The 23,159-nt window shown below is 39.4% G+C and overlaps 1 protein-coding gene and 3 pseudogenes across 4 annotated transcripts in view; 2 read left to right on the forward strand and 2 right to left on the reverse strand.

Annotated features, from left to right (window-relative positions):
• Nucleotides 1–23,159, forward strand: part of DCAF1 (DDB1 and CUL4 associated factor 1) — an 86,820-nt gene that overhangs the window by 22,338 nt on the left and 41,323 nt on the right. For all 4 annotated transcript variants that reach the window (XM_069095617.1, XM_069095618.1, XM_069095619.1 and 1 more), the window contains exons 4-8: nt 6,555–6,628; nt 8,523–8,636; nt 15,444–15,581; nt 16,711–17,214; nt 17,590–17,691. In XM_069095617.1, the coding sequence (XP_068951718.1) occupies nt 6,555–6,628; nt 8,523–8,636; nt 15,444–15,581; nt 16,711–17,214; nt 17,590–17,691 (932 nt within the window). The remainder of the gene's footprint in view (nt 1–6,554; nt 6,629–8,522; nt 8,637–15,443; nt 15,582–16,710; nt 17,215–17,589; nt 17,692–23,159) is intronic.
• Nucleotides 83–2,917, reverse strand: LOC138166940 (Na(+)/H(+) exchange regulatory cofactor NHE-RF1 pseudogene; annotated as a pseudogene).
• Nucleotides 11,735–14,213, forward strand: LOC138166941 (putative monooxygenase p33MONOX pseudogene; annotated as a pseudogene).
• Nucleotides 19,056–20,215, reverse strand: LOC138166942 (translocator protein-like; annotated as a pseudogene).

The raw sequence follows: 23,159 nt of genomic DNA on the forward strand, positions 1-23,159 counted from the left end.
GTGAAGGATTATACTCAGTTTTGCTGGGTAGTTGTTTCTTAGTTGTAATCTAAGCTCCTTTGCCCTCCAGAATATCATATTCTAAGGCTTCTGATTCTTTAATGTAGAAACTACTCAATCTTGTGTTACCTTGACTTTAGCTCCACAATATTTGAATTGTTTCTTTCTGGCTGCTTGTAATATTTTCTCTTGAACTTGGAAGCTCTAGAATTTTTCTATAATATTCCTGGGGGTTTTTCTTTTTGGGATCTCTTTTAGGAACTGTGATCAATAGATTCTTTCCTTTTCTGTCTTGCCTTCTGGTTCTGGGATATCAGGGCAGTTTTCCTTGATAATTTATCGAAAGATGATCCCTAGGCTCTTTTTTTGATCATGATTTTCTGGTGGTCCAATAATTCTTAAATGAGAGACGGCTAGGTGGCGCAGTGAATAGAGCACTGGCCCTGGAGTCAGGAGGACCTGAGTTCAAGTCCAGCCTCAGACACTTGACACACTTACTAGCCGTGTGACTTTGGGCAAGTCACTTATCCCCAATTGCCCTCCAAAAAAAAAAATCTTAAATGATCTCTCATTTTCCAGGTTATCCAGCGAGATATTTCTCATTTTCTTGTATTTTTTCATTGTTTTCATTTTGTTTGATTCTTTCTTTTTTTTTTTTTAAATTTGTACTGAAGCTTTATTACTGATTAGATTGTGAGCTCCTTGAGAACCAGGGACTTTCTTTGCCTTTCTTCGTATCCCAGGTCTTAGCAGTGTCTGGCATGGAGTAGGCACTTAATAAACTCTTGCTGACTGACTGATGGATAGATCTGAGCTGGAAGGCCCTAGGTAGTATTGGTTCAAAGGCTTCTTGCATCTCTTACTCTAAAGCCTAGGGCAATGCTGTAAGTAGTTTTAGAGCAGGGACAAAGGAGCTGAAGACAAAACAAGCAACTTCTTCCAACACAGGAACTGGGAAAAATCATGTTAATCATAGCACAAAAAATCCTCCTAAACTTATGTAAAACACTAAAAAAAAAAAAACACCCCCCAAAACCCAAACACCCTGATTTGTAGCTTTTAGGGAGAAGACCCTGTCCATTCTTGAGCTGTGGCTTCTGCCTTTAGGGCTTCTCATTCAGTCATTCCCTGGCTCTGGATGGTGTTATGTTAGGATGGCATGAAAAAAACGAATTAGAAAAAAATCTTTTAAGTTGTCTCACAGTCCTCCAGCTGGCAGGGGGTGGAGAGAATGTAGTCAAGAAGTAGAACCTTCTTAGGGCCCTAAGAAGGGATTTGGGGAAAGGTGTCTTCTCAATAGGACAGAATAGGAAAACATGCTCCCTGGGCTTTAGAAAGAACATGGGTGTCTAGGAAAATCAGATGCTGGTTTGTACTTTGATTTGGGGTGAGTGGAGAAGAGGAAAGGGAAGACCAAGGGGCACAACACCTACCCCTAACTTCCTCCCCACTCTCTGGGGTGGTTTGATGGGGAGGGAGGAAGGAGGACATTGAAACAAATGCTCAGAGATTGCTAAAGAGTTCATTTTTCTTGCTCCAGTCCATCTGTGGTGCACGTTTGCTGCTTCGTTTCTGGTGAGCCTGCTCTTTGGCCACTGCCAGGGAGATGTTGAAGTCCAAAATGGGGTCAGAGGAGGAAGATGTAGTAGAGGGTGGAGTGGAATCTTGTTTCTTGGGACCGTCTTGAGAATCCATCTCATCACTAGTTTCACTAAGTGTAGATCTTGATGACGCTGGTTTGGGGCTCTCACACACTGCTTCAGTTCAAGTGGCACTGCTCTCCTTCTCTACCTCTCCATTGGCAACAGGCCCTCGCAAAGGACCACTCAGGTGCTCCTAGGATGGTATCACTTTACACTTTTTGAAGAACTCCTCTGTCTCCTTATCCACAACCAGCAGCTTGGTCTCATCTCCACCAGCCTTGATTGCAGTGACCACATCCCCATGCTGTTTCCCTTCCATACAGATCCCATTCACCTCCACAATCCAGTCCTGGGCCTGGAGCCCCGAAGCCTCAGCTGGTGAGTTGGGATCCACAGCTCAGATGTACTGGCCAGGTTTAGACTTATTACTGTGCAGGTTGAAGCCATAGCCATTGGGACCTTTTTTCATAGTACAAGGTCTGGGCCTCAGCTCTCTCTGTTCTGGTTGGCTCTTCTCTTCCCGCGGCTCCCCGGCTGCTCCTGGCTGCTGCTTTTCGCCTCCATCCGCCTGCTCCTCTGCGGCCCTCTGCGGGGTGGGCTCGGCCGGCCGCTCCCCAGGCTGGTCTTGCAGCAGTTCTTCCTGCACCTGGATGCCTAGCTTCTGCAGGCGCTCCTCTGCCTCCAGGTCGACCACCAGCAAGCGCACGGAGTTGAGTGCAGCTCGGATGCGGCTCACCACCTGCTAGTGATTCTCCTGCTCCACATTCTCTCCGTTCACCTCCACCAACCGATCACCGGTCAGCAGTCCCGCCTTTTCGGCCGGCGAGCCTGGCTCCACCAGCCGGATAAACTGTCCCACTTTTCCCTTCTCGCCATGGAGGTGGAAGCCGTAGCCATTCAGTCCCTTCTCCAGGTTACAGAGCCTGGGCAGGGGGCTCCCGGAGTCTCTGTCTGCGCTCATCTTGCTCCAGAGCAGCTCGGGGGGCTTGCTGATGGGGCCAGTTCACCAATCACCCCCTCCCACCCCCCTGCCCTAGGAGGCGGGGATCCGGGATGAAACACAGCAAGGAATTCCTGGAGTGGGTACCAGGGAAGGGGCCGCTGGGAACTCCTCTAAGTTCCGAAGTAAAGGGAAAAGGCTGTTTGATTATTTCTTGATGTTTCCTGGAGTCATTAACTTCCACTTGTCCAATGGTAATTTATAAGGAATGATTTTCTTTGGTGAGGTTTTGTCATTTCCATTTGTCTAATTCTAGTTTTTAGGGATTTGTTTTATTCAAGAGTGAATTTTTGTCCATCTTTTTCTATTAGTCAAATTGTGCTTTTTAAGGAGTTGTTTTCTTGAATGGATTTTCCTCACTGTTTTAGCATTTGGCCTATTCTAGTTTTTGAAGGTGTTCTTTTTTTGAGTATTTTTTGTATCTCCGTTTCCAAACTGTTGATTTTTTTGGTTGATTTTCTTGGTTGACTGCCATTTGTTTTCTGAATTTTTCCTCTAGGTGTCATTTTATTTGATTTTGAGGAACTCCTTGTGGAGCTCTTCTAGGAATTCTTTTTGGACCTGAGACCAATTCACATTTTTCTTTGAAGCTTTGCATGTAGCTATTTTGACTTTCTTGTCTTTTGCGTTTGTGTCTTGATGCTCCTTGTCACCTTAGCAACACTTTTTATGGTCAGCTTCCTTTTTTGTTGTTTGATCACTTTTCCAGCTTATTTCTTGACATAACTTTCTGTTAAAGTTGGGCTCTGCTCCTGGGGTGGAGGGAGGCACTATCACAAATTTCAGGGGTCTTTGTGCTGTATTTTTAGAGCTAGTTCTGGGGGTTTGTAAGTTTTCAGTTTTCCAAGGTGGTATGATCTCAGGGGAGGTGTGATCACTGCTCTCCTGGCATGTGTTCTAGACTGTGAGTGACCACAAGGATTCTTTTCTGCCCTGCAGCTGTGACCAGGGTTTCCTGCTTCCCTATGGCCATATGCTGTAGTGTGCTAGTGCTCATTCTTGTCCTGGGACTGTGACCTGTAACCCTGTATGATCAGTGCAATAGGGTCCTGCACTCAGTGCCACTCAGGCTCCCTTGTCATCTCCTTTTGATCAGTTGTCTGACCTTATCATCTGTTGGTGGATAGCTCTGGAAGCTGCTGCAGCTTATGCAGTTACCCCCAAGTCTGCTTCTGGTTTGTGGAAGTATGGCGTGTGCAGATTCTGCATTTCATTCTCACTCCAGTGAGACATATCTTTTCTGCCAACGTTCTAAGTTGTCTTGGGCTGGAAAATTGTTTCCCCTCATCCTTTTTTTTTGTTTCTACTGCTCCAGAATTTGTTTTGGGGTGGTTTTTAAGGAAAATTTGGGAGAGCTCAGGCAAGACCCTGCCTTTGCTCTGCCATTTTGGCTCTGTCCCTGATTCTCCTGGTTATTTTTGTTGATGAAGAAGAAGGGAAGGAAGGAAGACTCCTTTTCATTTTAAAAAACAGGAATTTAAAAAAAAAGCGGCAGCTAGATGATGCAGTAGATATAGCACCAGCCCTGGAGTCAGGAGGACACGAGTTCAAATGTAGCTTCAGATACTTAGCAGCTGTATTTGAGCAAGTTACTTAACCTCGATTGCCTCCAAAAATAAAAAAAGAGGAGTTGGGGCACAGACAGATTGTGACTTGTCCCAAGTCACACAAGTAGTAAATGATAGTAGCATTAGGATTTGAACCCGGGTTCTGACTTTAGGTAGAAAACTCATCCCATTGTGTCATACCTACCATCTTTTTTAAAATAAATCTGAAATTTTGGATGTATTTGTGAATAATAGGACTGAAGATGGAAGACATGAAAGGAAAAAAATAATTTTTAACCACTTGATTTTTCTGGCATCTTCCATAATGTTAGTTTTATTCTCAAACATAAGTATATTAATTAGGCCTTCCAAAACGAGAGTGTCCAAAGGGTTCACATACTAGATCCTCTGCCATACTTTCTCTAGAGTTTTCCATATGTAACCTTACAGAAATGAAAATACATTTAGTTCATACCTTTGGTAAATACCTGAGAGTGTGATGAAATCTGAAGTTAAATGTAAAGTCATTAAAATAGGGGACATATGGAAGAAGATTTGAATAGGAAGTAGGTACATGTCAAAAGAAAATGCCAGAAGTTGTCATGGAGAAATGGAAGGGACAGAATGATATCTTTTCTTCCAAGGTTGTAAAATTAATTTTTTAAGATCTTAGTTATATTAAATTTTGTTAATAGTAACAACGTAAGGTTTTAGTTATGGATTAGATGATCTCAAAGATTCTTGAAATTTAAAACATTTCATGTTTTTGATTTTTATATTCTCTAATTCATCTTTGTGACTTCCACTTATAGTCGAACAACAGTGTAGTAGTCTTACTCATTGAGGCTCTCAATTTTTTTTTTCCTAAAATCTCAAAACTGAGTATCAATGAGGTTTTATCACCGTCAGCCTAAAAGGAAATTAAAATGATGTCCTTTGTTAAATTAATGCATAACAGTAATTATTGAAATAGCAAAACCTTTCTTTTAACCTTAGTTTGGGCATACTTAGGGGCAGTTAGTTGACTCAGGGAATGTAGCACTTGAACCTGGAGTCAGGAAAACCTCAGTTCAAATCTAGCCTCAGACATTCACTAGCTATGTAACCCTGGGCAAGTTACAACCTCTGTTTGCCTCAGTTTTCTCAGCAATAAAATGGAGATATTAATAGTGTCTACCTCCCAGAGTGGTTGTGAGGATCAAATGAGATAATATGTATGAAGTGTGTGGTGTAGTGTATGGTTCATAGGGAATGTGGTGTTATCATTATTATAATTATTTTATATAATATATAATATATTATATATTTATATATGGTATGTATATATAATATAGAGTATATTATATATACTCTAGGTCAACAGTTTGCTTCTCTTTTCTATTTCTACTCAAGAGTGTAGGTGAGAAATTAAGGTGTCAGTGGCTGTTGCTTCTCTGGAACTTGGTGATTGATTAGCTAGTGCATTTTTTTGGGGGGGGGATGTTTTTTGTACTGGAACTACTGTCTTATTGCTGTTTTTCTGGGGGAGTCTATTAATGAAATCAGCCTCTTCTTCCAGCTGTATACTTTGTACGCGCCCCCCTCCCCAAAGTCTCCTTATTATGCCTGTTTTAACCTAGTGTTTGACTGGAAGGCTAGATCTTTTTCTTAACTTCCTGTGATACAGTCTCTTCGAATCTATTTTTTGTTAGATCAATATTCATTGGGTTATAGACTTAGAGCTGCAAGGGAATTGTGGATATCTTGTTCAACTTTCTCATCTTATAGCTGAAAAAAACAGAGATCCAGGGAAGTTAAGTGGCTTGCCTAGCATCACACAGGTTAAATAAAGTGAGATTTGAATTCAGGTCCTGTGATTCCACATCTAGTACTAAAAAAGTAACACGGTGCATTTAAAAAATTCCCTTAAAAATGCCCTACTCCTCTTTTCTACTTCCTGGCTTTTTTGAAGTCCCAGCTGAAGTTCCACCTCCTACAGAAAGCCTTTCCTGATTCTCCTTAATTCTGTTGCCTTCCCTTGGTTGATTATCTCCAATTTATCCTGTATCTATCTTGTTTGCCTATTGTGTTCCCCATTAGATTGTAGCTTGGGAGCAACAACTGTCTTTTGCCTTTCTTTGTACTCCCATTGCTTGGCACAGGGCCTGGCACATAGTGTGCCCTTAATAAATGTTTAATGCGTGACTATGAAATACTCCTGAAATCCACATTTTTCAGATTATTGTTTTTGTTGATCTTCTCCCCTCTTGCTTTTCTTTTTTAAAAAATTATCAATATCCTGGGTCTCCTTTGAATATTCCAACTGTATAGAAGTAATTAGAATGGCTAATTCATACCTTTGTTCCTCCCCTTTTGTCTTGTTAGGTCGAGCTGATCCAGAATGTATGTTGGGGCATCTATTGAGAATACTCTTCAAGAATGATGATTTCATGAATGCAGTAGGTTTTCTTTTTCATTTATTTCTTCTAAATATTGTAATCAGCAAATGTTATAATTTCATTATCTTTTGTAATTAATTTACTTTATCTTAGTGACTTAGGTTGTACCAAGTGGGAGTTAGAGGGGATGGATTTGTTTTATATGATGTTAGTTTATTTGGAAGAAAAGTATTAAATGAGCTTTCCTGGTAGTAGATTTGTACTAGTTTTTCACTAAGGTATTCTGTCATTTGTTTTTAAATTTATTCAGCTTCAAGGTGATCCATGAGACATCCCAACATTCTGTTTTAGTTAAGTTTAGTTTGATCTTAGCATGTGCGTATCTACTTCACTCTTCTATTCCTGGGCTTATAGTGTAAAAGAGTAATGGAGGAAGTATGGCTCATTGTAATTGTTTTTTAAGAGTAGACATGTTGGGGCAGCTAGGGGCGCAGTGAATAGAGCACTGCCCCGAAGTCAGGAGGACCTGAGTTAAAATTCAGCCTCAGACACTTGACACAACTAGCTGTGTGACCTTGGACAAGTCACTTATTTCCAATTGCCCTGCTTTCCCTCCTCCCCCCCCTCAAAAAAGAGTAGACATGTTTTTGTAAAAGCATCAAGTGAGAAGTGTCAAAAGGTTTCTTTTTTCCTAATGCAGTACCTTGTTTCCAATAATTATTTGTTAAATTTTTTTTTTCCTGTGGTCTTTCTTGTGAATTGGAATCTGTGAAGCATGAAATTTTTATCACTCTATCCTCTTTTTTGGGGGGAGAGAGGGCAGTTGGGGTTAAGTGACTTGCCCAAAGTCACATGGCTAGTACGTCAAGTGTCTGAGGTCAGATTTGAACTCAGGTCCTCCTGACTCCAGGGCCGGTGCTCTATTCACTGTGCCACCTAGCTGCCCTGCATTCTGTCCTTTTTATAAATCTGTTTATATAAACTCTTGGAATTCAGAGAGCTTGGTTGTTGTTTATTAGTCATTGCCAAGGATCTGGTGACATATAATGCCTCTTCTAACCCTTGTGGCTGACATATATGATAACTGTGTGGGGAATTTCTCTTACTTGATTGGCCTCTTTATCTTGACTATCCTTTACTTCTGTAGTTGCTGAGTTTTCATTTCTTAAAAGTTACCTTTCATCATGTAGCTTTTCTCTATGTAAGTATGTCATGTTATTATATTTTGAGGGCACTCTTTTGAAATCTACATATTCTTTATTAATTTCTTCAGTGCTGTGTACCTGAAGGCTGCTTATAGTAATTGAGGGGTTAGATTGAGAGTGTTCTCTTTTATAGTTTTGTTTTGTTTTTGCTTTTTGGAGGGGGGAAGGCAGGGCAATTAGGGTTAAGTGATTTGCCCAAGGTCATATGGCTAGTAAGTGTTAAGTGTCTGAGGCCGGATTTGAACTCAGATCCTCCTGACTCTAGGGCTGGTGTTCTATTCACTGTGCCACCTACCTGCCCTCTAAAAGATGGGATTTTACTTGGGACTTGAAGTCAAGGAATAAAGAAGGAGAACATTCCATACATGAAGGATAGCCAGAGACAATACCTAGAGCTGAGAGACAGTGTCTTGTTCATGGGACATCCTGGAGGCCAGTGTCACTGTATGGCAGAATGTGTGGTAGGGAATGAAGCATAAGAAGCCTGGTAAGGTAGGAGGGGACAGTCAATAAATCTAATCCATTAAATCTAATACATGTGTGTTGAGTTAAATTGCCTGAAGCCTGCCCAACCCAATCAGGAAGCCCAACTCCCAAGTTAAGAAGGTTTGGTTCTCTGGAGTTCCGTCTTACCCCTCCTCTGCTGTCATCTTGATCATTGCTCAAAGGTTTTTTATTTATTAAAACACTGCCTTAATTTGCCTAGATTGAATTTCTAACTAGTGCTGCTCTTGTATTTTTACTTATAGTTGGTGAATGCATATGTGATGACAAGCAGAGAGCCTCCTTTGAACACTGCTGCTTGCAGACTCTTGTTAGATATCATGCCTGGGCTGGAAACTGCTGTTGTCTTTCAGGAAAAGGTATCTAATTTAAGGAAAGGTGTTTAACTTTGGAATCTCTAAAATTCTATACCACTATGTACTTTATAACATAATGTACACAATTTATGCTTGAAGAAATCTGTTGCTCTAATGTTTTTAGAGACATCATGTTAAAAATTTATAAATTTAACCTTTAATAAGACTATTAATTTACAAACTAGAACAAAAATTTTACAGAAACTTGTAAACTCTATTAGTTTGTTTTTAAAAATATGTGTATATTAAGCTTAATATCATACTAAGTCATCCCATTATTTCTCTACCGCATTTTGAAATTTTTCTTTTCTGTGTAGTTTTTCCCAGAATTTGTTGTTAATAGTAGTAATTTAATTATTATACTAGCATTTATATAATTTAAGGTTTGCAGTGTGCTTTACAAATATTATCTCATTTTATTCTCACAGCACCCCTGAGAGGTAGGCGCTTATTATTATATTATCCACATTTTACATATGTGGAAACTGAGGCATAGCAGATTATGATTTGCTCAGGGTCACACAGCTAAGAAGTGCCTGAGACCAGATTTATATTTAGATCTTCCTGACTCTAGGCCCAGTGCTCTATCTACTGATCACCTAGCCATAGTCAGTATATATATTCTTTTAGTTTTACTGTCTTTACTGCATTGCTTCATATGTCTTCCCGTAATTCCTTGTGTTTTTCACCCTTTGCTTATATATAACAGTAATGTCACTTTATAGTCACATTATAGTTCGAACCAACTAGTCACATAGTTATTGGTCATATGATTGTTGCCAGATTTTTGCTATTACAAGTGATTTTAGGAATATTTTTATACAGTTTTTTTCTGTCAGTAATAGCTATAATCCTAGTTGTGGGATTACTGGATCAAAGGGTATGAACAATTTTGTAGTGCTTGTTGTACTATGTATTGCTTTCCAAATGATTGCACCAATGGTGCAGGTCCATAATTATTGTAATAGTATGCCTGTTTTTTTTTTTTACAAGATCCCACCAGTATTACATTTCATCATTTTAACTATCTTTGCTAATATAATCTGAATGTGGTATCTGAGTTGTTTTAATTTGTATTCTTCTGACTAGTAAAGAATTTGAATAGTTTTTATGTAGTTTTTGATTCATGTGTTATTGATAATTTGTAGAATTGACAGTAATTTTGAGGATTGCTTATTCTTATCCTTTGTGTAGTCATCTGTTGAGAAAAGGATTATACTCATAAATTTGTGTCATTTCCTCCAGGATTTTGGTTCTTATGGAGTGAGCTGTGCTCTCTCTAAACCTGGTTCAGCCTATGACTCCCTGGACTCCTTTTGGATCCGCATTCTCATTTTCACCCCTTTCCCCTTTTCATCTTCCTTTTATGTATTAAATATAAGCTTCTTGAGGGCAGGGACTGTCTTTTTGCTTGTATTTATGTTATCAGTATTTAGTATAGTGCCTGACACATAGGAACCACTTGATAAATGGCCTATCTATCTATCTTTCTATCTATCAGTCCATTATTACAAACATTTTAATGCTAGACTTTGGTTATAGTAGACAGATATTTTGTCCTAAATATTTGTGCAAATGGATTCAGCCACTATTTTCTTACCTAAAGGCAAGATTTAAATTTGGGTTAGATGAAGAAGTCTGAAAATCTCAGTAGTTGGTATAAATTAGGTAAAGTTATTGGCAATAGGCTTTCAAAATAGACCAAATGACACCAAAGTGCCTTAGCAAACAGTTCACCTTTGGGTGGAAATAACCCCCAAATGCAACCCCAATTTAAATAAATTGTCTGTAAAATCTTACAATGAAGTTTGGTTGAAGTATCACCTTGTAAAAACAGTAGAGGGTAAAACCAATTTAAAGAAAGCTTGGCAAAAGATTCATCTAAGCAAAGTCATTTTGAGGTCATCTAAAGATGAAACTGGAAAGAGGACAATACATGAATGAAAAATGAAAAAGATCTGCAAAGGTTTTTTATAACATTTCTCCATCAAGGGAGCCATTACTTGGACTCAAACATCCATAGCCCCAGATGTGCTTATAGAAGATGTAGAAGGTAGCACTGAAGAGAATAAGATGGGGAAAGCACCTGCTAGAGACTGTATGATCATGAGGACATAGAAGGATTGATTCTCCCAGTATCTGAAGAGGGAGAGATACAAAAGGCATAGGAAAATTTTCTGTTTTTAGTATCCAACTCAGCTACTGCATTCAGATTACTTACCTCACAAGAAAATCTCAACTTGTGCACACACACACACACACACACACACACACACACACACTTATCTATACAAAATTTTTATAAGAATAATCTACATATGCATTAAGTTCATACTTGGTGATGGTATTAGTAGAGAACAAATAGGCTGTTGTAAGTTAAACTCTGTACTATACCACATAATTACCACCAAACAATTGATTGAAAGATGTAACAAATGCAAGATCCCATTGTGCTTATTGATTGTTGACTAAACAGTATTTGATTTAATAGAGTAAAACACCAATTTAGACTCTCTTCCAATAAGGTGTTCCCCCTGCATGCCTCAAAATTTAGCAAGATTCCTTGCAAGTGAATTCATCACTGTTAATATCAAGTGCAATATAAAACAGGTAGTTTTGTGTTTGCTTTTGTAGTGGGAGATATTGAGCACAAAATCCAAGTCACAGAAATACTTTTTTTTAGATGAGGGCCTCTGGCATTCTTCTTTATAGATTTTGCTGGTTGTATTGGTTATATCAAGCTTTGGGAAACATTGCAGAACCTCCTAGATAAGATTCACAATCATTCAAAAGAGTTTGACCTAATCACTCACACAGGAAAAAACGAGTAAATGAAGAGTTCCTATTATCTACACTATGACATGCATTTAGAGCTCATCTATCAGTATATCTATCTCTTTCAAATACTACAAATGGGCAGTCAGTTGGGCCAAGAACTAAACTAGTAGAGGATATTAGATCGGATCACCTTGGAGTCATTAAAAGAACTTTGTAGGCTGCACTCTGTTTCTCCCCGCTGAGATCCGTTTGGGTCTTGGCACTACTTGCATCATGGCCAGTTCGCCCCGTGCTTTGGTGCTTAGGGAGTGTCGGGGACCTGGAGCCTTGTTAGTCTCAGATTCCTGTCCGTGGTGGAGCCTCAGCCTGTAGATGGTCTCTTTTCCCCCCTTTCCTCCATCCCTCCCTCCCCTCATGGAAACAAACCCAGCTGAGCCCTCTGCATGAGAGCTGCTTGGGACTTTTTGCTAGTTCATCACTAACTGCAGAATGTTCCTTTTTGACATCTTTGTCTTATCTGCATAACTTCCATTGACATTCACCTTGGGAATCAGAGTTCTGGATATCTATCTAGAGAAACACCTGAATCACATTCTTTCATGGCATCATCCAGAGAGCCAGATGTGCCTGAACAGACACAAGAGAACATCCAGCACTTTGAGCAGCAGGCAGGGTTGACAGACATGGTATACACTCCCCATAAAGTCCTCACCACAGAAGAAACCAAGTACCACCGTGTGGCAGAGGCAGTCCATAAATTGAAGTTACAAAATGGAGAAATGACAAAAGAAGGTAGACTGATTGCTTCAACCCAATCTTCTCTGAGTAGCACACCCTATTCTTCTCCCAAGCAAAAAACCAGAGGCTGGTTTACTCATGGATCTTCTACTTCCTTACCTGGCCTACAAATAAGCAGCATGGACTCTGGAAATGGAGATAGAGACAAACCCTCATCTGAAAAATGGAGCTTTTTGGACCAAGAACCCTTCAGAAATCTGACTCAGGTTTCAGTGTCCAGTCCTACAGAGGTACTCAGAAGCCATCGCCAATGGAGCTCATTCGGGTTCAGGCTACTAGAATTGCAGAAGACCCAGCAGCCTTCAAGACACCTAAGATGGACCTTCCAGTGATAGAAGGAAAGAAACAACCTCCACGAACCCATAATATCAAACCAAGAGACATGAATGTGCTGACTTCTACAGGCTTCTAAAGCTCCCTTTTCATATGAGCAAAGTTGTGTTCCCTGGTGAACCCACTGTTATGTAGACAGAGCATCTTAGACTTTTCTTTCTTCCACCTTGCACTTGACATAGGAAAGATGTCATCCATTTACAATTCTGCTGAGGATGATATTCCTGGGGAGGTAGTGATTGTTTCTTTAAATATTTGTGCAAAGCTTGAGTCTTTCTAATGCAGGAAGACCTATTCTGTAATGTCCTAAAATTGGTCTGAATGACTTCTCAAAGTACAGCTGACTACAGCAATTACTGATCTATAGAAGTAATGTGGGTATTATGAAGGGGGCAAGGGAAATTTAAATCTAGTAGACTTTGTTCTGCATATTTTATCCAAAATAAAAAAAGAACTTTGTAGTTTCCCAAGCTCCTCCTTGAAACAAAGGACTATCTGTCTAATTGTCTCATTGATAACTTTTGTTTTTACAATACTTTAATTTCCGAATCTACTTCTCTTCCCCTGTTTGGTGAACCATCCAATATTAAAAAAAAAAAAAAAGGAACAATGAAAGGGTAACCGCGTGACAGTGAAGCTTTAGAGAAACTGAATAACATGATTTGGAGATTTGGTTTAATATAGCTTTCAGAAAGAACACTGAATTTAAATTCTGAAGAGAACTGGATTTGAAGCTTCACTGATATGCTAACTGGTTGTGTGATCATGGAAAAGTCACTTAGAACCTTTTGAAGCTTTGGTTTCTTCATTTATAAAATAGGGATGATAACACCATTAGTACTTACATTAACACCCACATACGTATTGTGGGTATTAAAGGAGTTAATTGTGTAAAGTGCTTGGCACATTTTCTTTTCTTTCTTTTTTTCTGGTCCAGATCTTTGATTTCACTGTTGTCAGAAACTTGTGATGTGCAAATTCTTTCCATTAATGCAGATCAGCAACTCATCTGTAATTTACATATAGTCTTAGATAATTACTTGGGGTACTGAATTGTTAACTTACTTACTTATTGTGACACAGTGTGTGTTGGAGGTGGGATTTAAACTCAGGTCTTTTTATTTCTAAGACTGACCCTCTGTTAACTGTCATGCTGCCTATCAAATATCTATCTATGTGTCAGCTTTTGTTTTTATTTTAAGAAGTCTAACTACATGCCAGTATGACTTCCTTCAGTAGTCTTAAGTCTGAGAATAGGAGCAGAGACAGTTGATATTGGTCATGACCAGGGTTGAAGATTATCAATGTGTGTGAGTGGCAGGAAGAACAAGGGAATGAGGAGATTCAGGGGTGAACAATGTGTAGATAAGCTAAGGACAGTGAGACCAGAGGAAGGATAACTGATTGGGAGGCTAGGGAAGGATGGAGAAATCTTAAAGCTAGGGTGAGGACAAAGTAAAGTTTAGGCAAAGTGAAACAGAGTGAAAAGAAGAGAGGAGGAAGAGAGGAGCCATTTTGATTAGAGTTGAGAATTTCAGGTTTTAAGATTATATATAGATGATGCAGTTATTGATGATGAGTAGAATGTAAACTTCTTGAGGGCAGAGGCAGTTCTCATTTTGATCTTTGTGTCCCAGGCATCTAACACAATGTCTAACACTTATTCAGTGCTTTATCTATACTCAATGAATTGAATTTAGAGTATTATCATTCCTGTAGATGGCAGAGGTGGAGTAAAGATTTTTCATGAGAATTGGAGATTAATGACCAGGGAGGCTAAGTGTATTCAAAGGGAATATCACTGTGTATATTGTATAGCCTAGAGCCAGGTACTGAGCTCCATTAGAAAGGAGGAAAAGTACCCTGGAGGCCAGTAGATTATAGCACCAAAGATGTGGACTGGATGATAAAACTCTAGATGAAGTCAGTTTCAAAAGAGGAGAGGTTTCACTGTGATGGTAGGAGAAGGTGGGTCTAGAAGTGGTGGTGATTTATAAGGAGTTTGTTGAATACTGATCCAGTTTGTCAAGCGGGATGAAGGAAGGAGCAAATCACAGTAGACAGGGTATTCTGGCATGTGATATCTTCTAGATAGTGCAAGTTATCATGAATGTCAGAATAAAAGAGTGAGAGATGAGCTATAAGGAAGCTTGCTAATAACAGAGTTAAAAGTGTTTCAGACAGTGTAGTGGGACAGGAGGGTAGAAGAAGATAGGTACTAGGGAGGGATGGGAATGAGATTGTGGGCAGAAGTAACAGGGAAAATAATTTTGTACCTCAGGCTTTGACCCTGGATCACAGGGATTAGGGGAGCAGGAGATGTGAGTTTGTTAGCTCTAAGATGAAAGAAGACCCAGTTTGGATTTTTCCACCCTCTAAGGTCCTGTGAGGGATATGTATGAGTGTATAAAGTGCCAATGTATGTCTACATTGATTTCAGTGCATTCTCTTTAAACTCTTAGAAGCTGGGTTTGCAGGGGACTTCATCCGGGTAGACATTGTAATGGGTTAGGGCTGTAACTGGATTTGGAGCAGTCATATACCCAATAAAATTTAATCTCGGCAGATATAAAAATGAACTTCTATTTTCAAATGTCTTCTTCAGGATGTCTACTTTTGTGACATGGATAATAGGTGATCTTTCCTTGAGGCATTTTGTGCCCTCTTTATCGCCTCGTGGAGTATGCATGAATTAATCATCATAATAACTGGAAATTGCTCTGAAATGTATCTTAAATATTCAGGAATTTTAAAATAAAGCATTACAGTTTGTGGATGATGATCTAAGTAAGAAGAGGGAATTGGAAAGAAAGGAAATGAGGAAAATTCAGAATTTTATCTAGATGAATTCTGAAAAGGTACTGCTTCTGAATTGTTCTTTTTTTCCCTCTTAAACTGTAGGAAGGAATTGTTGAGAACCTGTTCAAATGGGCAAGAGAGGCTGATCAACCACTGAGGACTTACTCTACTGGACTGTTGGGAGGTGCTATGGAAAACCAAGATATTGCTGCCAACTATAGGGATGAGAACTCACAGCTGGTAATGACCAGATTGGAATGAATTTTGTATGGAGGTGGAGAAGGATGGTGATGCTTTGTAAATAAAAATTCCTTCCTGCCATTTAAATCTGATGCAAATGTCACCTGTTTGTCATCGGGCAGGTGGCATTGCTGCTGTGCTTGATGCAGCTGTGGTGGCACAGCTGTCTTCTGGTGGTACATTCTGCCCTTACCTTTCTCTTTATTGTAATGTGTGTGATATCCTTTCTTGAACTTTTCAGTACTGTGTTCCTTATCTTAATTGCTTATCTTTCTTTGTCCTAACTGTATATTTTTTGTCTTTTAAATAAGTTACTTATTAACTTGTCCAGGATAAGTATTTTTGCTAAATCACTAGAAAGAAATGCTTTGTTTTTGTTTTGTCTTGTTTTAAAAATATAAGTGCAGGAATCATCTGTCACTTTGTGGGAGGGGTAGGCAGATTGTAGGTAGTTTTGGAAAAGGTTTATTTGTATAGTTTCATTAGAAATGTTTATACCCCAATTTCTGTACTTATTTCTAGTGCCATGTGGACTTTGAATCTAACAAATGAAAGTTTTTTAAAGTAGTCACAGTCTGTTTTCACAGGAATTTCTTAAAAATTTGTTAAGGTGTCTGATGTTTCCTTTTGGGTACAGTGGTATGACTTGCTTGGTCCAAGCATCTGTAGTCAGTGTTTAATGTGTTATATATATATTTACATAAGTAGGCGTATTGGCATTAATTTCTTTTATAGATTCATATGTATCATTACATCAAAAACGAGGCACTCTTTTTAACCATTGTCTTTATTGGATCCCGTAGAAAAATACTTTTTTTTCTATGGTCATGACTTTATTCCTGCAGTTCAGTAATATTTGGCAAATATTACTTTCACAACTAAAGGTAAAGGCTCTCAGGGAAGGAATGTTTGGGGGATGGGGAATGGATGGGACTTGATTCTGATTGTAAGTAAAATGTTTAAACCAACAGAAATAATGATGCAATTTAATTTTATTTATTTGTGGTAGTGAGATTTAGAAGCCTTTGTGTTTTTTTTTCCATTAAATTCTAGGGTTGCTGAACTAAGATTGCAGAGTAAAGCAGTGTTCATTAGTGTTGCTTACTTTTTTTCTTAATTGTATTTCCAGGTGGCTTTAGTGCTCCGGCGACTTAGGGAGCTGCAGGTGCATGAAATGACTTTACGGCAGGAAAATAAGCGTCCCAGCCCTCGAAAGTTGTCCTCAGAACCGCTGTTGCCACTGGATGAGGAAGCGGTAGACATGGACTATGGGGAAATGACAATGGATGGAGAACAGGAGGAGACCCCCGGGGATATGGAGATTTCTTTTCACCTTGATTCAGGCCATAAGACCAGTAGCAGAGTGAATTCAACCACCAAACTTGAGGATGGAGGGTTGAAAAAAAGTAAAATGGCAAAACAGGGTGACAGAGATGGCTTCAGAAAGGCCAAACAAAAGTTGGGCTTCTCCGCCTCAGAGCCAGAACGCATGTTTGTTGAGCTCTCTAACAGCAGCTGGTCAGAAATGTCCCCTTGGGTTATTGGTACTAATTATACCCTTTATCCTTTGACTTCTGCTATAGAGCAACGACTTATTCTTCAATACTTGACCCCACTAGGAGAGTATCAGGAGGTATGTATAGAGGTATAAAATTTATTTTTTTCCTTTGAGATGAGCTTTCTGTATATTTTGGGGAGATGAATTATTATAGTAAGAAATACTGTTGTGATAGTACGAGGCATGGGTTTTTCTGAACCAAATTAGCAAAGGCTTTTGCAGAGTGTGTATGTATTTCCATTTAATTTTTTTGTTCAGTGAAAATGGTGATAATTGTTTCTTGACTTGAATAATGCCTCTTTTCTTTCTGAAGAGCCTAAAGGGCTTCATTTATATTTTCATCTTCCTATGGAAGAATAGAAAAAGTAGGTCAAGTCTTTTATCCTATAGGATGAAACTGAATATTGGGAGGGTAACCCCAAAGGATTTTTACTTTTTTTGTTTTTTCAGCTGCTTCCCATTTTCATGCAGCTTGGATCGAGGGAGCTGATGATGTTCTATATTGACTTGAAACGGACGAATGATGTATTGCTCACCTTTGAGGCCCTGAAGGTAAATTGTAGAGTAAAGGATACTGGTTAGATAAAATCTCTTGGCTCAGTTAGCATTTCTTCAGGCTGTATTGCACATTATATTTTTGATTGTATGTGGACTGCAAAAGCGTTATCCCAAATGGCTATAGCAGAACTGTAATTAAAGTGTAGTAACTATAACAAAAATTGGTGAAAAATTAATATTTCTCTGACATAAGGGATGATTACCTGTAAAAATACTTTGATTTTGCATATTGGATTTATTCTTTGCAATGCCTTCCTTACATTTGGTAGGCACTTAATATAATTGTTGAGCAAATGTCTCCTCCATGGATCATCAACTCCTTAAAAGTAGGGATCATTTCTTCTCTTTTTTATCTCTAGTATTTAGTACAATATTCTACACATTATTTCACGTTAGAAGGACCAGAATTTAAAAATATCAAGCCACAATGCAGTAGAGGTTTTTTAATCTATAAGGCAAAGAAAATAGATAATAGGATGAAAATTTTATTTCGAAGTATAATTAGAACATCTTTGCACCATTTGACTCTCTTGGTCCTTCTAGTGTTAGAGAGCACCTGCTTTCTTGATAGCTTAAAATGTCAATTCTTTAAGAGCAGAAACAATTGCTTTTTGTCTTTGTATTTCCATCGCTAATTGTTGAATTGAGTCACTTCTCTCCTGTGTTGAGTCACAACAGTTAGAAACCTAAAAATTAAAAAAAAAACGAGTCAAGATTAGAGAAGAAACCAGAGATTAGTGCTTACTCACCTTAGGGCATCTTTATTTATTGACACTGAATGGAAATGAAAAAATACACAGACATATGACAGCTTGTTAACCACCCCCATTTCTTATTAAATCCTTTTGTCCTTTAATATATAATGCTGTCAAAAAGTAGATACTGTTAAAATAAGGTTTTCTTTTTTTTTTTACACAACCAGGAAGATCGTAAATAGATAAAATTGTGAATATGAAAAAAAGTTTGTGGAAGGAAAAAAAAAAGGGCTGTGATATGGAACGTTGGAGTGAGATTAGCTCTGTTCTCTTGGCAGTACCAGTGACAGTGGGTAGAAACTGTGAAGAGGCAAACTGAGGCTGGATGGCAGGAAATCATTCCTAGTCCATTAGGGATGCCTCAGAGCAGAACATGTTGCCGGGGGGGGGGGGGGGGGGGGGGGGGGGGGGGGGGGGGGGGGGGGGGGGGGGGGGGGGGTAGTGGAATCCTCCTCCTTAGAGGTCTGCCAGCAAAGGCTGAACAATGTGTTGTTAGGTGTGTTTCGGTGGGGATTTCTTTGAGATGTGGCTTGGACCATTTGATTCTGCAGATCCAGTGATTTTGAACAGACTCTGTATATACTTAAGTGATTTTCTGAAAGAACCTAAGATCTACATCACAAGTCTATATCATAATATAGTTGTTGAGACATTTATTTTGTATATAAAAGTTGGGCAGATGAGCCATTATAATATGACCAAAATGGTGGGACCAAGCTTGGCTTGGTTCTATTCCTGACAGAGACAAAGGCTGTTTTATGGTGGAGCTCATGGTCATTTTGAAAACTGGAACTAGTCATAGCCCAATTTTCAAATTATATCTTGAAACACCAGGGGAGAATTTTTAAAATGAAATGTTTTTGGGTGATCCCCAACTACAGAGATAATGTGTTTTGATCTTTGTCAAACTGACCAGTTTATGGAGAGGGCTTCCAATTAAGAACCTCAGGTAAGCTTTAGCAACACCCTCATCTCATTCTCAAAACCAGAAGCCTTAGATCTCCTTTATTCTGCATCATGGCAACACTTTTTGTCTTTGTTATCCCTCTAGATACAGTAATTTAGAGTTGTGGCCATCACTATCCAGGTGAGGCATGGGTACATATGAATACATGAGGTGAGAAGCTGTTGGGCATGCTAGGATAGGGTGGTAGCCACTGCAACCCCACTGGTCAGGATGATCTCCACCAGGCCTCCCCTATTTGGTGAGGATGATCTCCGCCAGGCCTCGCCCATTTATTGAGCATCAAATAAACTGGTCAGGCTCAGTTGAGAGCTAGCTGCCTTGCATAGAGTCCTAGGAGTACCAGGCCTTTTCTGTGAAGCCCCCCCCCCCCAGTTACTTCTAAAACAGATAGGAGCCATACTCCATTATTATGTACAATGTCCCCTTGATGGGACATTATACAGCATCTAGTAGGGTGGATCTCATGACGGTTTCTCCATACTACATTGGACCCTCCAGGCTTTGTGATCTGGGATCCCAGCATGCTGCCAGTACTAGGGAACAAAGTGAAACCAACTGCACAGACCCATAGGAGTGCCATTTCTAGTAGGTTCTCTGGGGGCTCCGTGGGGGCAAGGGATGAAAAGTATTCACTGGAACCTATTTAAATACTGTTTAGAACACTGTACTAGGCACTGTGGGGAGATAAGGAAATTAAAAAAAAGAATGCTTTTAAGGAGTTAATGGGTCCAGATTACAGTCATTCAACAAATACTCTAAGTACCTACCATTTGTATGCAAGGAAAGCTTTGAGTTAGACCAGGTCTGCACAACCTGTGGGTAGCCCTCCACTTGCTGCATGCCAAAGTATGTTTTCCTCTACATTTTTCATGGTGCTGCAGGTTGTGCAGGTCTGGTTTAGAAGGTAGAGATACAAAGATAAAATATGGTAAGCCCTACCTGTCTGGAGTTTATAATCTCTTAGGGAGGATATGACTTCTCCACACATAAGTGTGATGCAGCACAGAGTATGATGGTACAGAGTAAAGGTCTAGTTGAAGTGCTCTGGGAATGCTTTAGGAGGAGGAGAAAATACTTCTAACTGCAGAGATAATCAGGGAATATTGCATGGAACAGGTGGCATCTAACCACAGGCCCTAAAGGAGTGAAAACAAAAATGAGGCAGGAAGGATATTTAGAGGCCTGGGACATGGCCTAGATGAGCACACAGAATTATGGTTCTCCAGGGGGACAAGTGCCATAGAATCCATTCAAAGTTGAAGCTGGCTATGTGCTAGCTTTGTCTTGGCAGCAGGAAGGTCACCGTAGTAGCTTTATCTGCAGAGTTGGGGGACTCCTAATGCCAGGGTCATTCATCCAGAGCTTCCTAGCTACTCTTCTTTGTTGCTAACTTCAGTGTGCCATGATTGCTAAGGTAAGGAAGACTGTGCTGTGAGCAAAATGTGTTAGAAAACTGCTGGCCTAGAGGCAGGAGATCATCATCATCATCATCCTAGCTGAAGAAGTGCTTGACATTTTGTCAAGTATTTTATATCTTTCTTTGATTCGACCCTCAGAACAGCCCTGTGAGACAGGTATTATTATCATTTTACACATGAAAAAAGCAGGTTTGGAGAGATTAAATTATTTACCTCTAGTCACACTAGCAGTAAGGATCAGAGGTAGGATTCCCACACAGTTTCAACTGACTGAGTATAGTGTTTTGTTCACTACAACAGAATGTCCCGAAAGAGCTGGTAGTACAGTTTGATTTTTGGTTAAAACCAGATGGGCTGCCTCTGATAGTGTGAATGTGTTATATTCTGGGACTTGTAAATCTCTTGACAGAAGCCTCTGGGCACATGCTCCAGCTGGGAGATCATATTGACTTTGGAAAAGGGAAGCCCTGCTCTGTTAACTCTTCAGCTGCACTTACCTACACAAGTCCTGATGAGGGGCAGCCAACTGCCCTCATTCTTGGTTAAATTCATAACTACATCCTTGAATACTACAGCTTCCTGGGACCTACCTGGTGGTTAGGAACACAGGGGCCATTTCTTCTTCCTGCCTGTTCCCCTTTTGGGGGAAACAGAGTCCCAATAAGGCAGAGTCAGGGAGGAAGGAAAGTTAGGTAAGAGTGTGGAGAGGAGTACAAGAGGTTGGCTGGCCTTTGATGCACGTGGTTAAAAAGTTTATTTATACAAGAAGCATTGGGAAGTTGTGCAGTAAGTGGGCTATCTTGTCTAAAAACAAACCTGAACCCCAAAAGTCTGTCATAACTAAGGATGTTGTTGTGAAACTGCTAGCTCAGCTGCATTTCTGCAGAAGATTACAAAGCAAAGTTAACAGTTACAAATGAGTGGCATATTAGAAGTCTCTTCTTAGTTACATAATATACAAGTAAAAGAGCTGCTGATTTGCCCTTAAACTCCAGAGATACTCACTTAACTCATGCAACTTAAGAGTTAACTGTTATTTGCACTTCAATTCCCAGCAACAACAACAAAATGGAATTTTTTTTCCTAAGTGTTTTTTCAGGTTCTCATTTAATCCTTACAATGACCCTATAAAGTACTTAAGAGGAATATAATTGTCCTCACTTTACAGATTAATTAAATGACTGCATGTGATAAATTAAGTAGTTTTTGACAGAGCTGGACCTGGAACCTAGGTCTCATCAGTGGTAGTATGATATAATGAAAAGAATACTGAACTAAGATTTCAGTATTCATAATTGGACATGTGACTCAAGTCATCTTTAATGACCAGGTTAAATGTGTGATTAATTTGTAATTTTGTAGTTTGTAATTTAAGAAGCCTGAGCCTGGCAGTAAGGAATATGAGGGTAATTAACTTAGAGTATATGTAATATCATAAAGGAACTTTAAGAAATAGCTTATTCCTTTGTAGATGGTATTTTTAAAAAGATGATCAGTATATATCATTAAATGTAGGCACTGTCTTGGTTCAGGAATTACTGATTATTTTCTATATGGTGACTTGAAGCTAAATGTGACATAGTGAAAGGCTGTGAGAGGCAACAACCTCTTTACATAGTATCCAGAGTAGTCAGTCCTTTTCAGCTTTCTGATAGGCCAGAATTTGGAGTAGTTGTATCGCTCCTTCTTCCCTACCCTCTATGGTGGGCCAGAATGGCATAGGTAGTTTGGATTAGATGGAGGACTTTTTGCAGGACTGATGGGTATTTTTGAGGTGGGGCCTGCCTGGGTTAAAAAATGTAATTCATAGTCTTTTTTTTTAATTACACACAAAACTTAACCTCTGTCTGTCTGTCCCTGTCTCTCTCTCTCTGATTCTCATACACACACATACACACACACACACACACACACACACACACACACACACGCACACACACCATCCCCTAGTTTAGAAGGCAAGAAAAACAAAAACTGTTAAAAAAAAAAAAACATGTAGTCCAAATAAGTTTCCACATTCTCCATGTTAAAAAATATATGTCTCAGGGGGCAGCTAGGTGGCGTAGTGAATAGAGCACCGGCCCTGGAGTCAGGAGGACCTGAGTTCAAATGCGGTCCCAAACACTTAACACACACACAAAAATATATAAATATATGTATTTATAAATAAATAAATAAATGTGTGTGTGTGTGTGTATACATATATATATATATACACACACACGCACCTCAATCTATACTCTGAATCTGTTACCTCTCTGTCATGAGGTGAGCAACACGTTTATTATGAGTCCTCTGGAATTGTGGTTGGTTATTGTGTTG

This window comes from Petaurus breviceps, unplaced genomic scaffold, assembly GCF_028583685.1.
Source record: "Petaurus breviceps papuanus isolate PSGF00001 unplaced genomic scaffold, PetGlider_PUasm1.0 227, whole genome shotgun sequence".
Taxonomy (NCBI): Eukaryota; Metazoa; Chordata; class Mammalia; order Diprotodontia; family Petauridae; genus Petaurus; species Petaurus breviceps.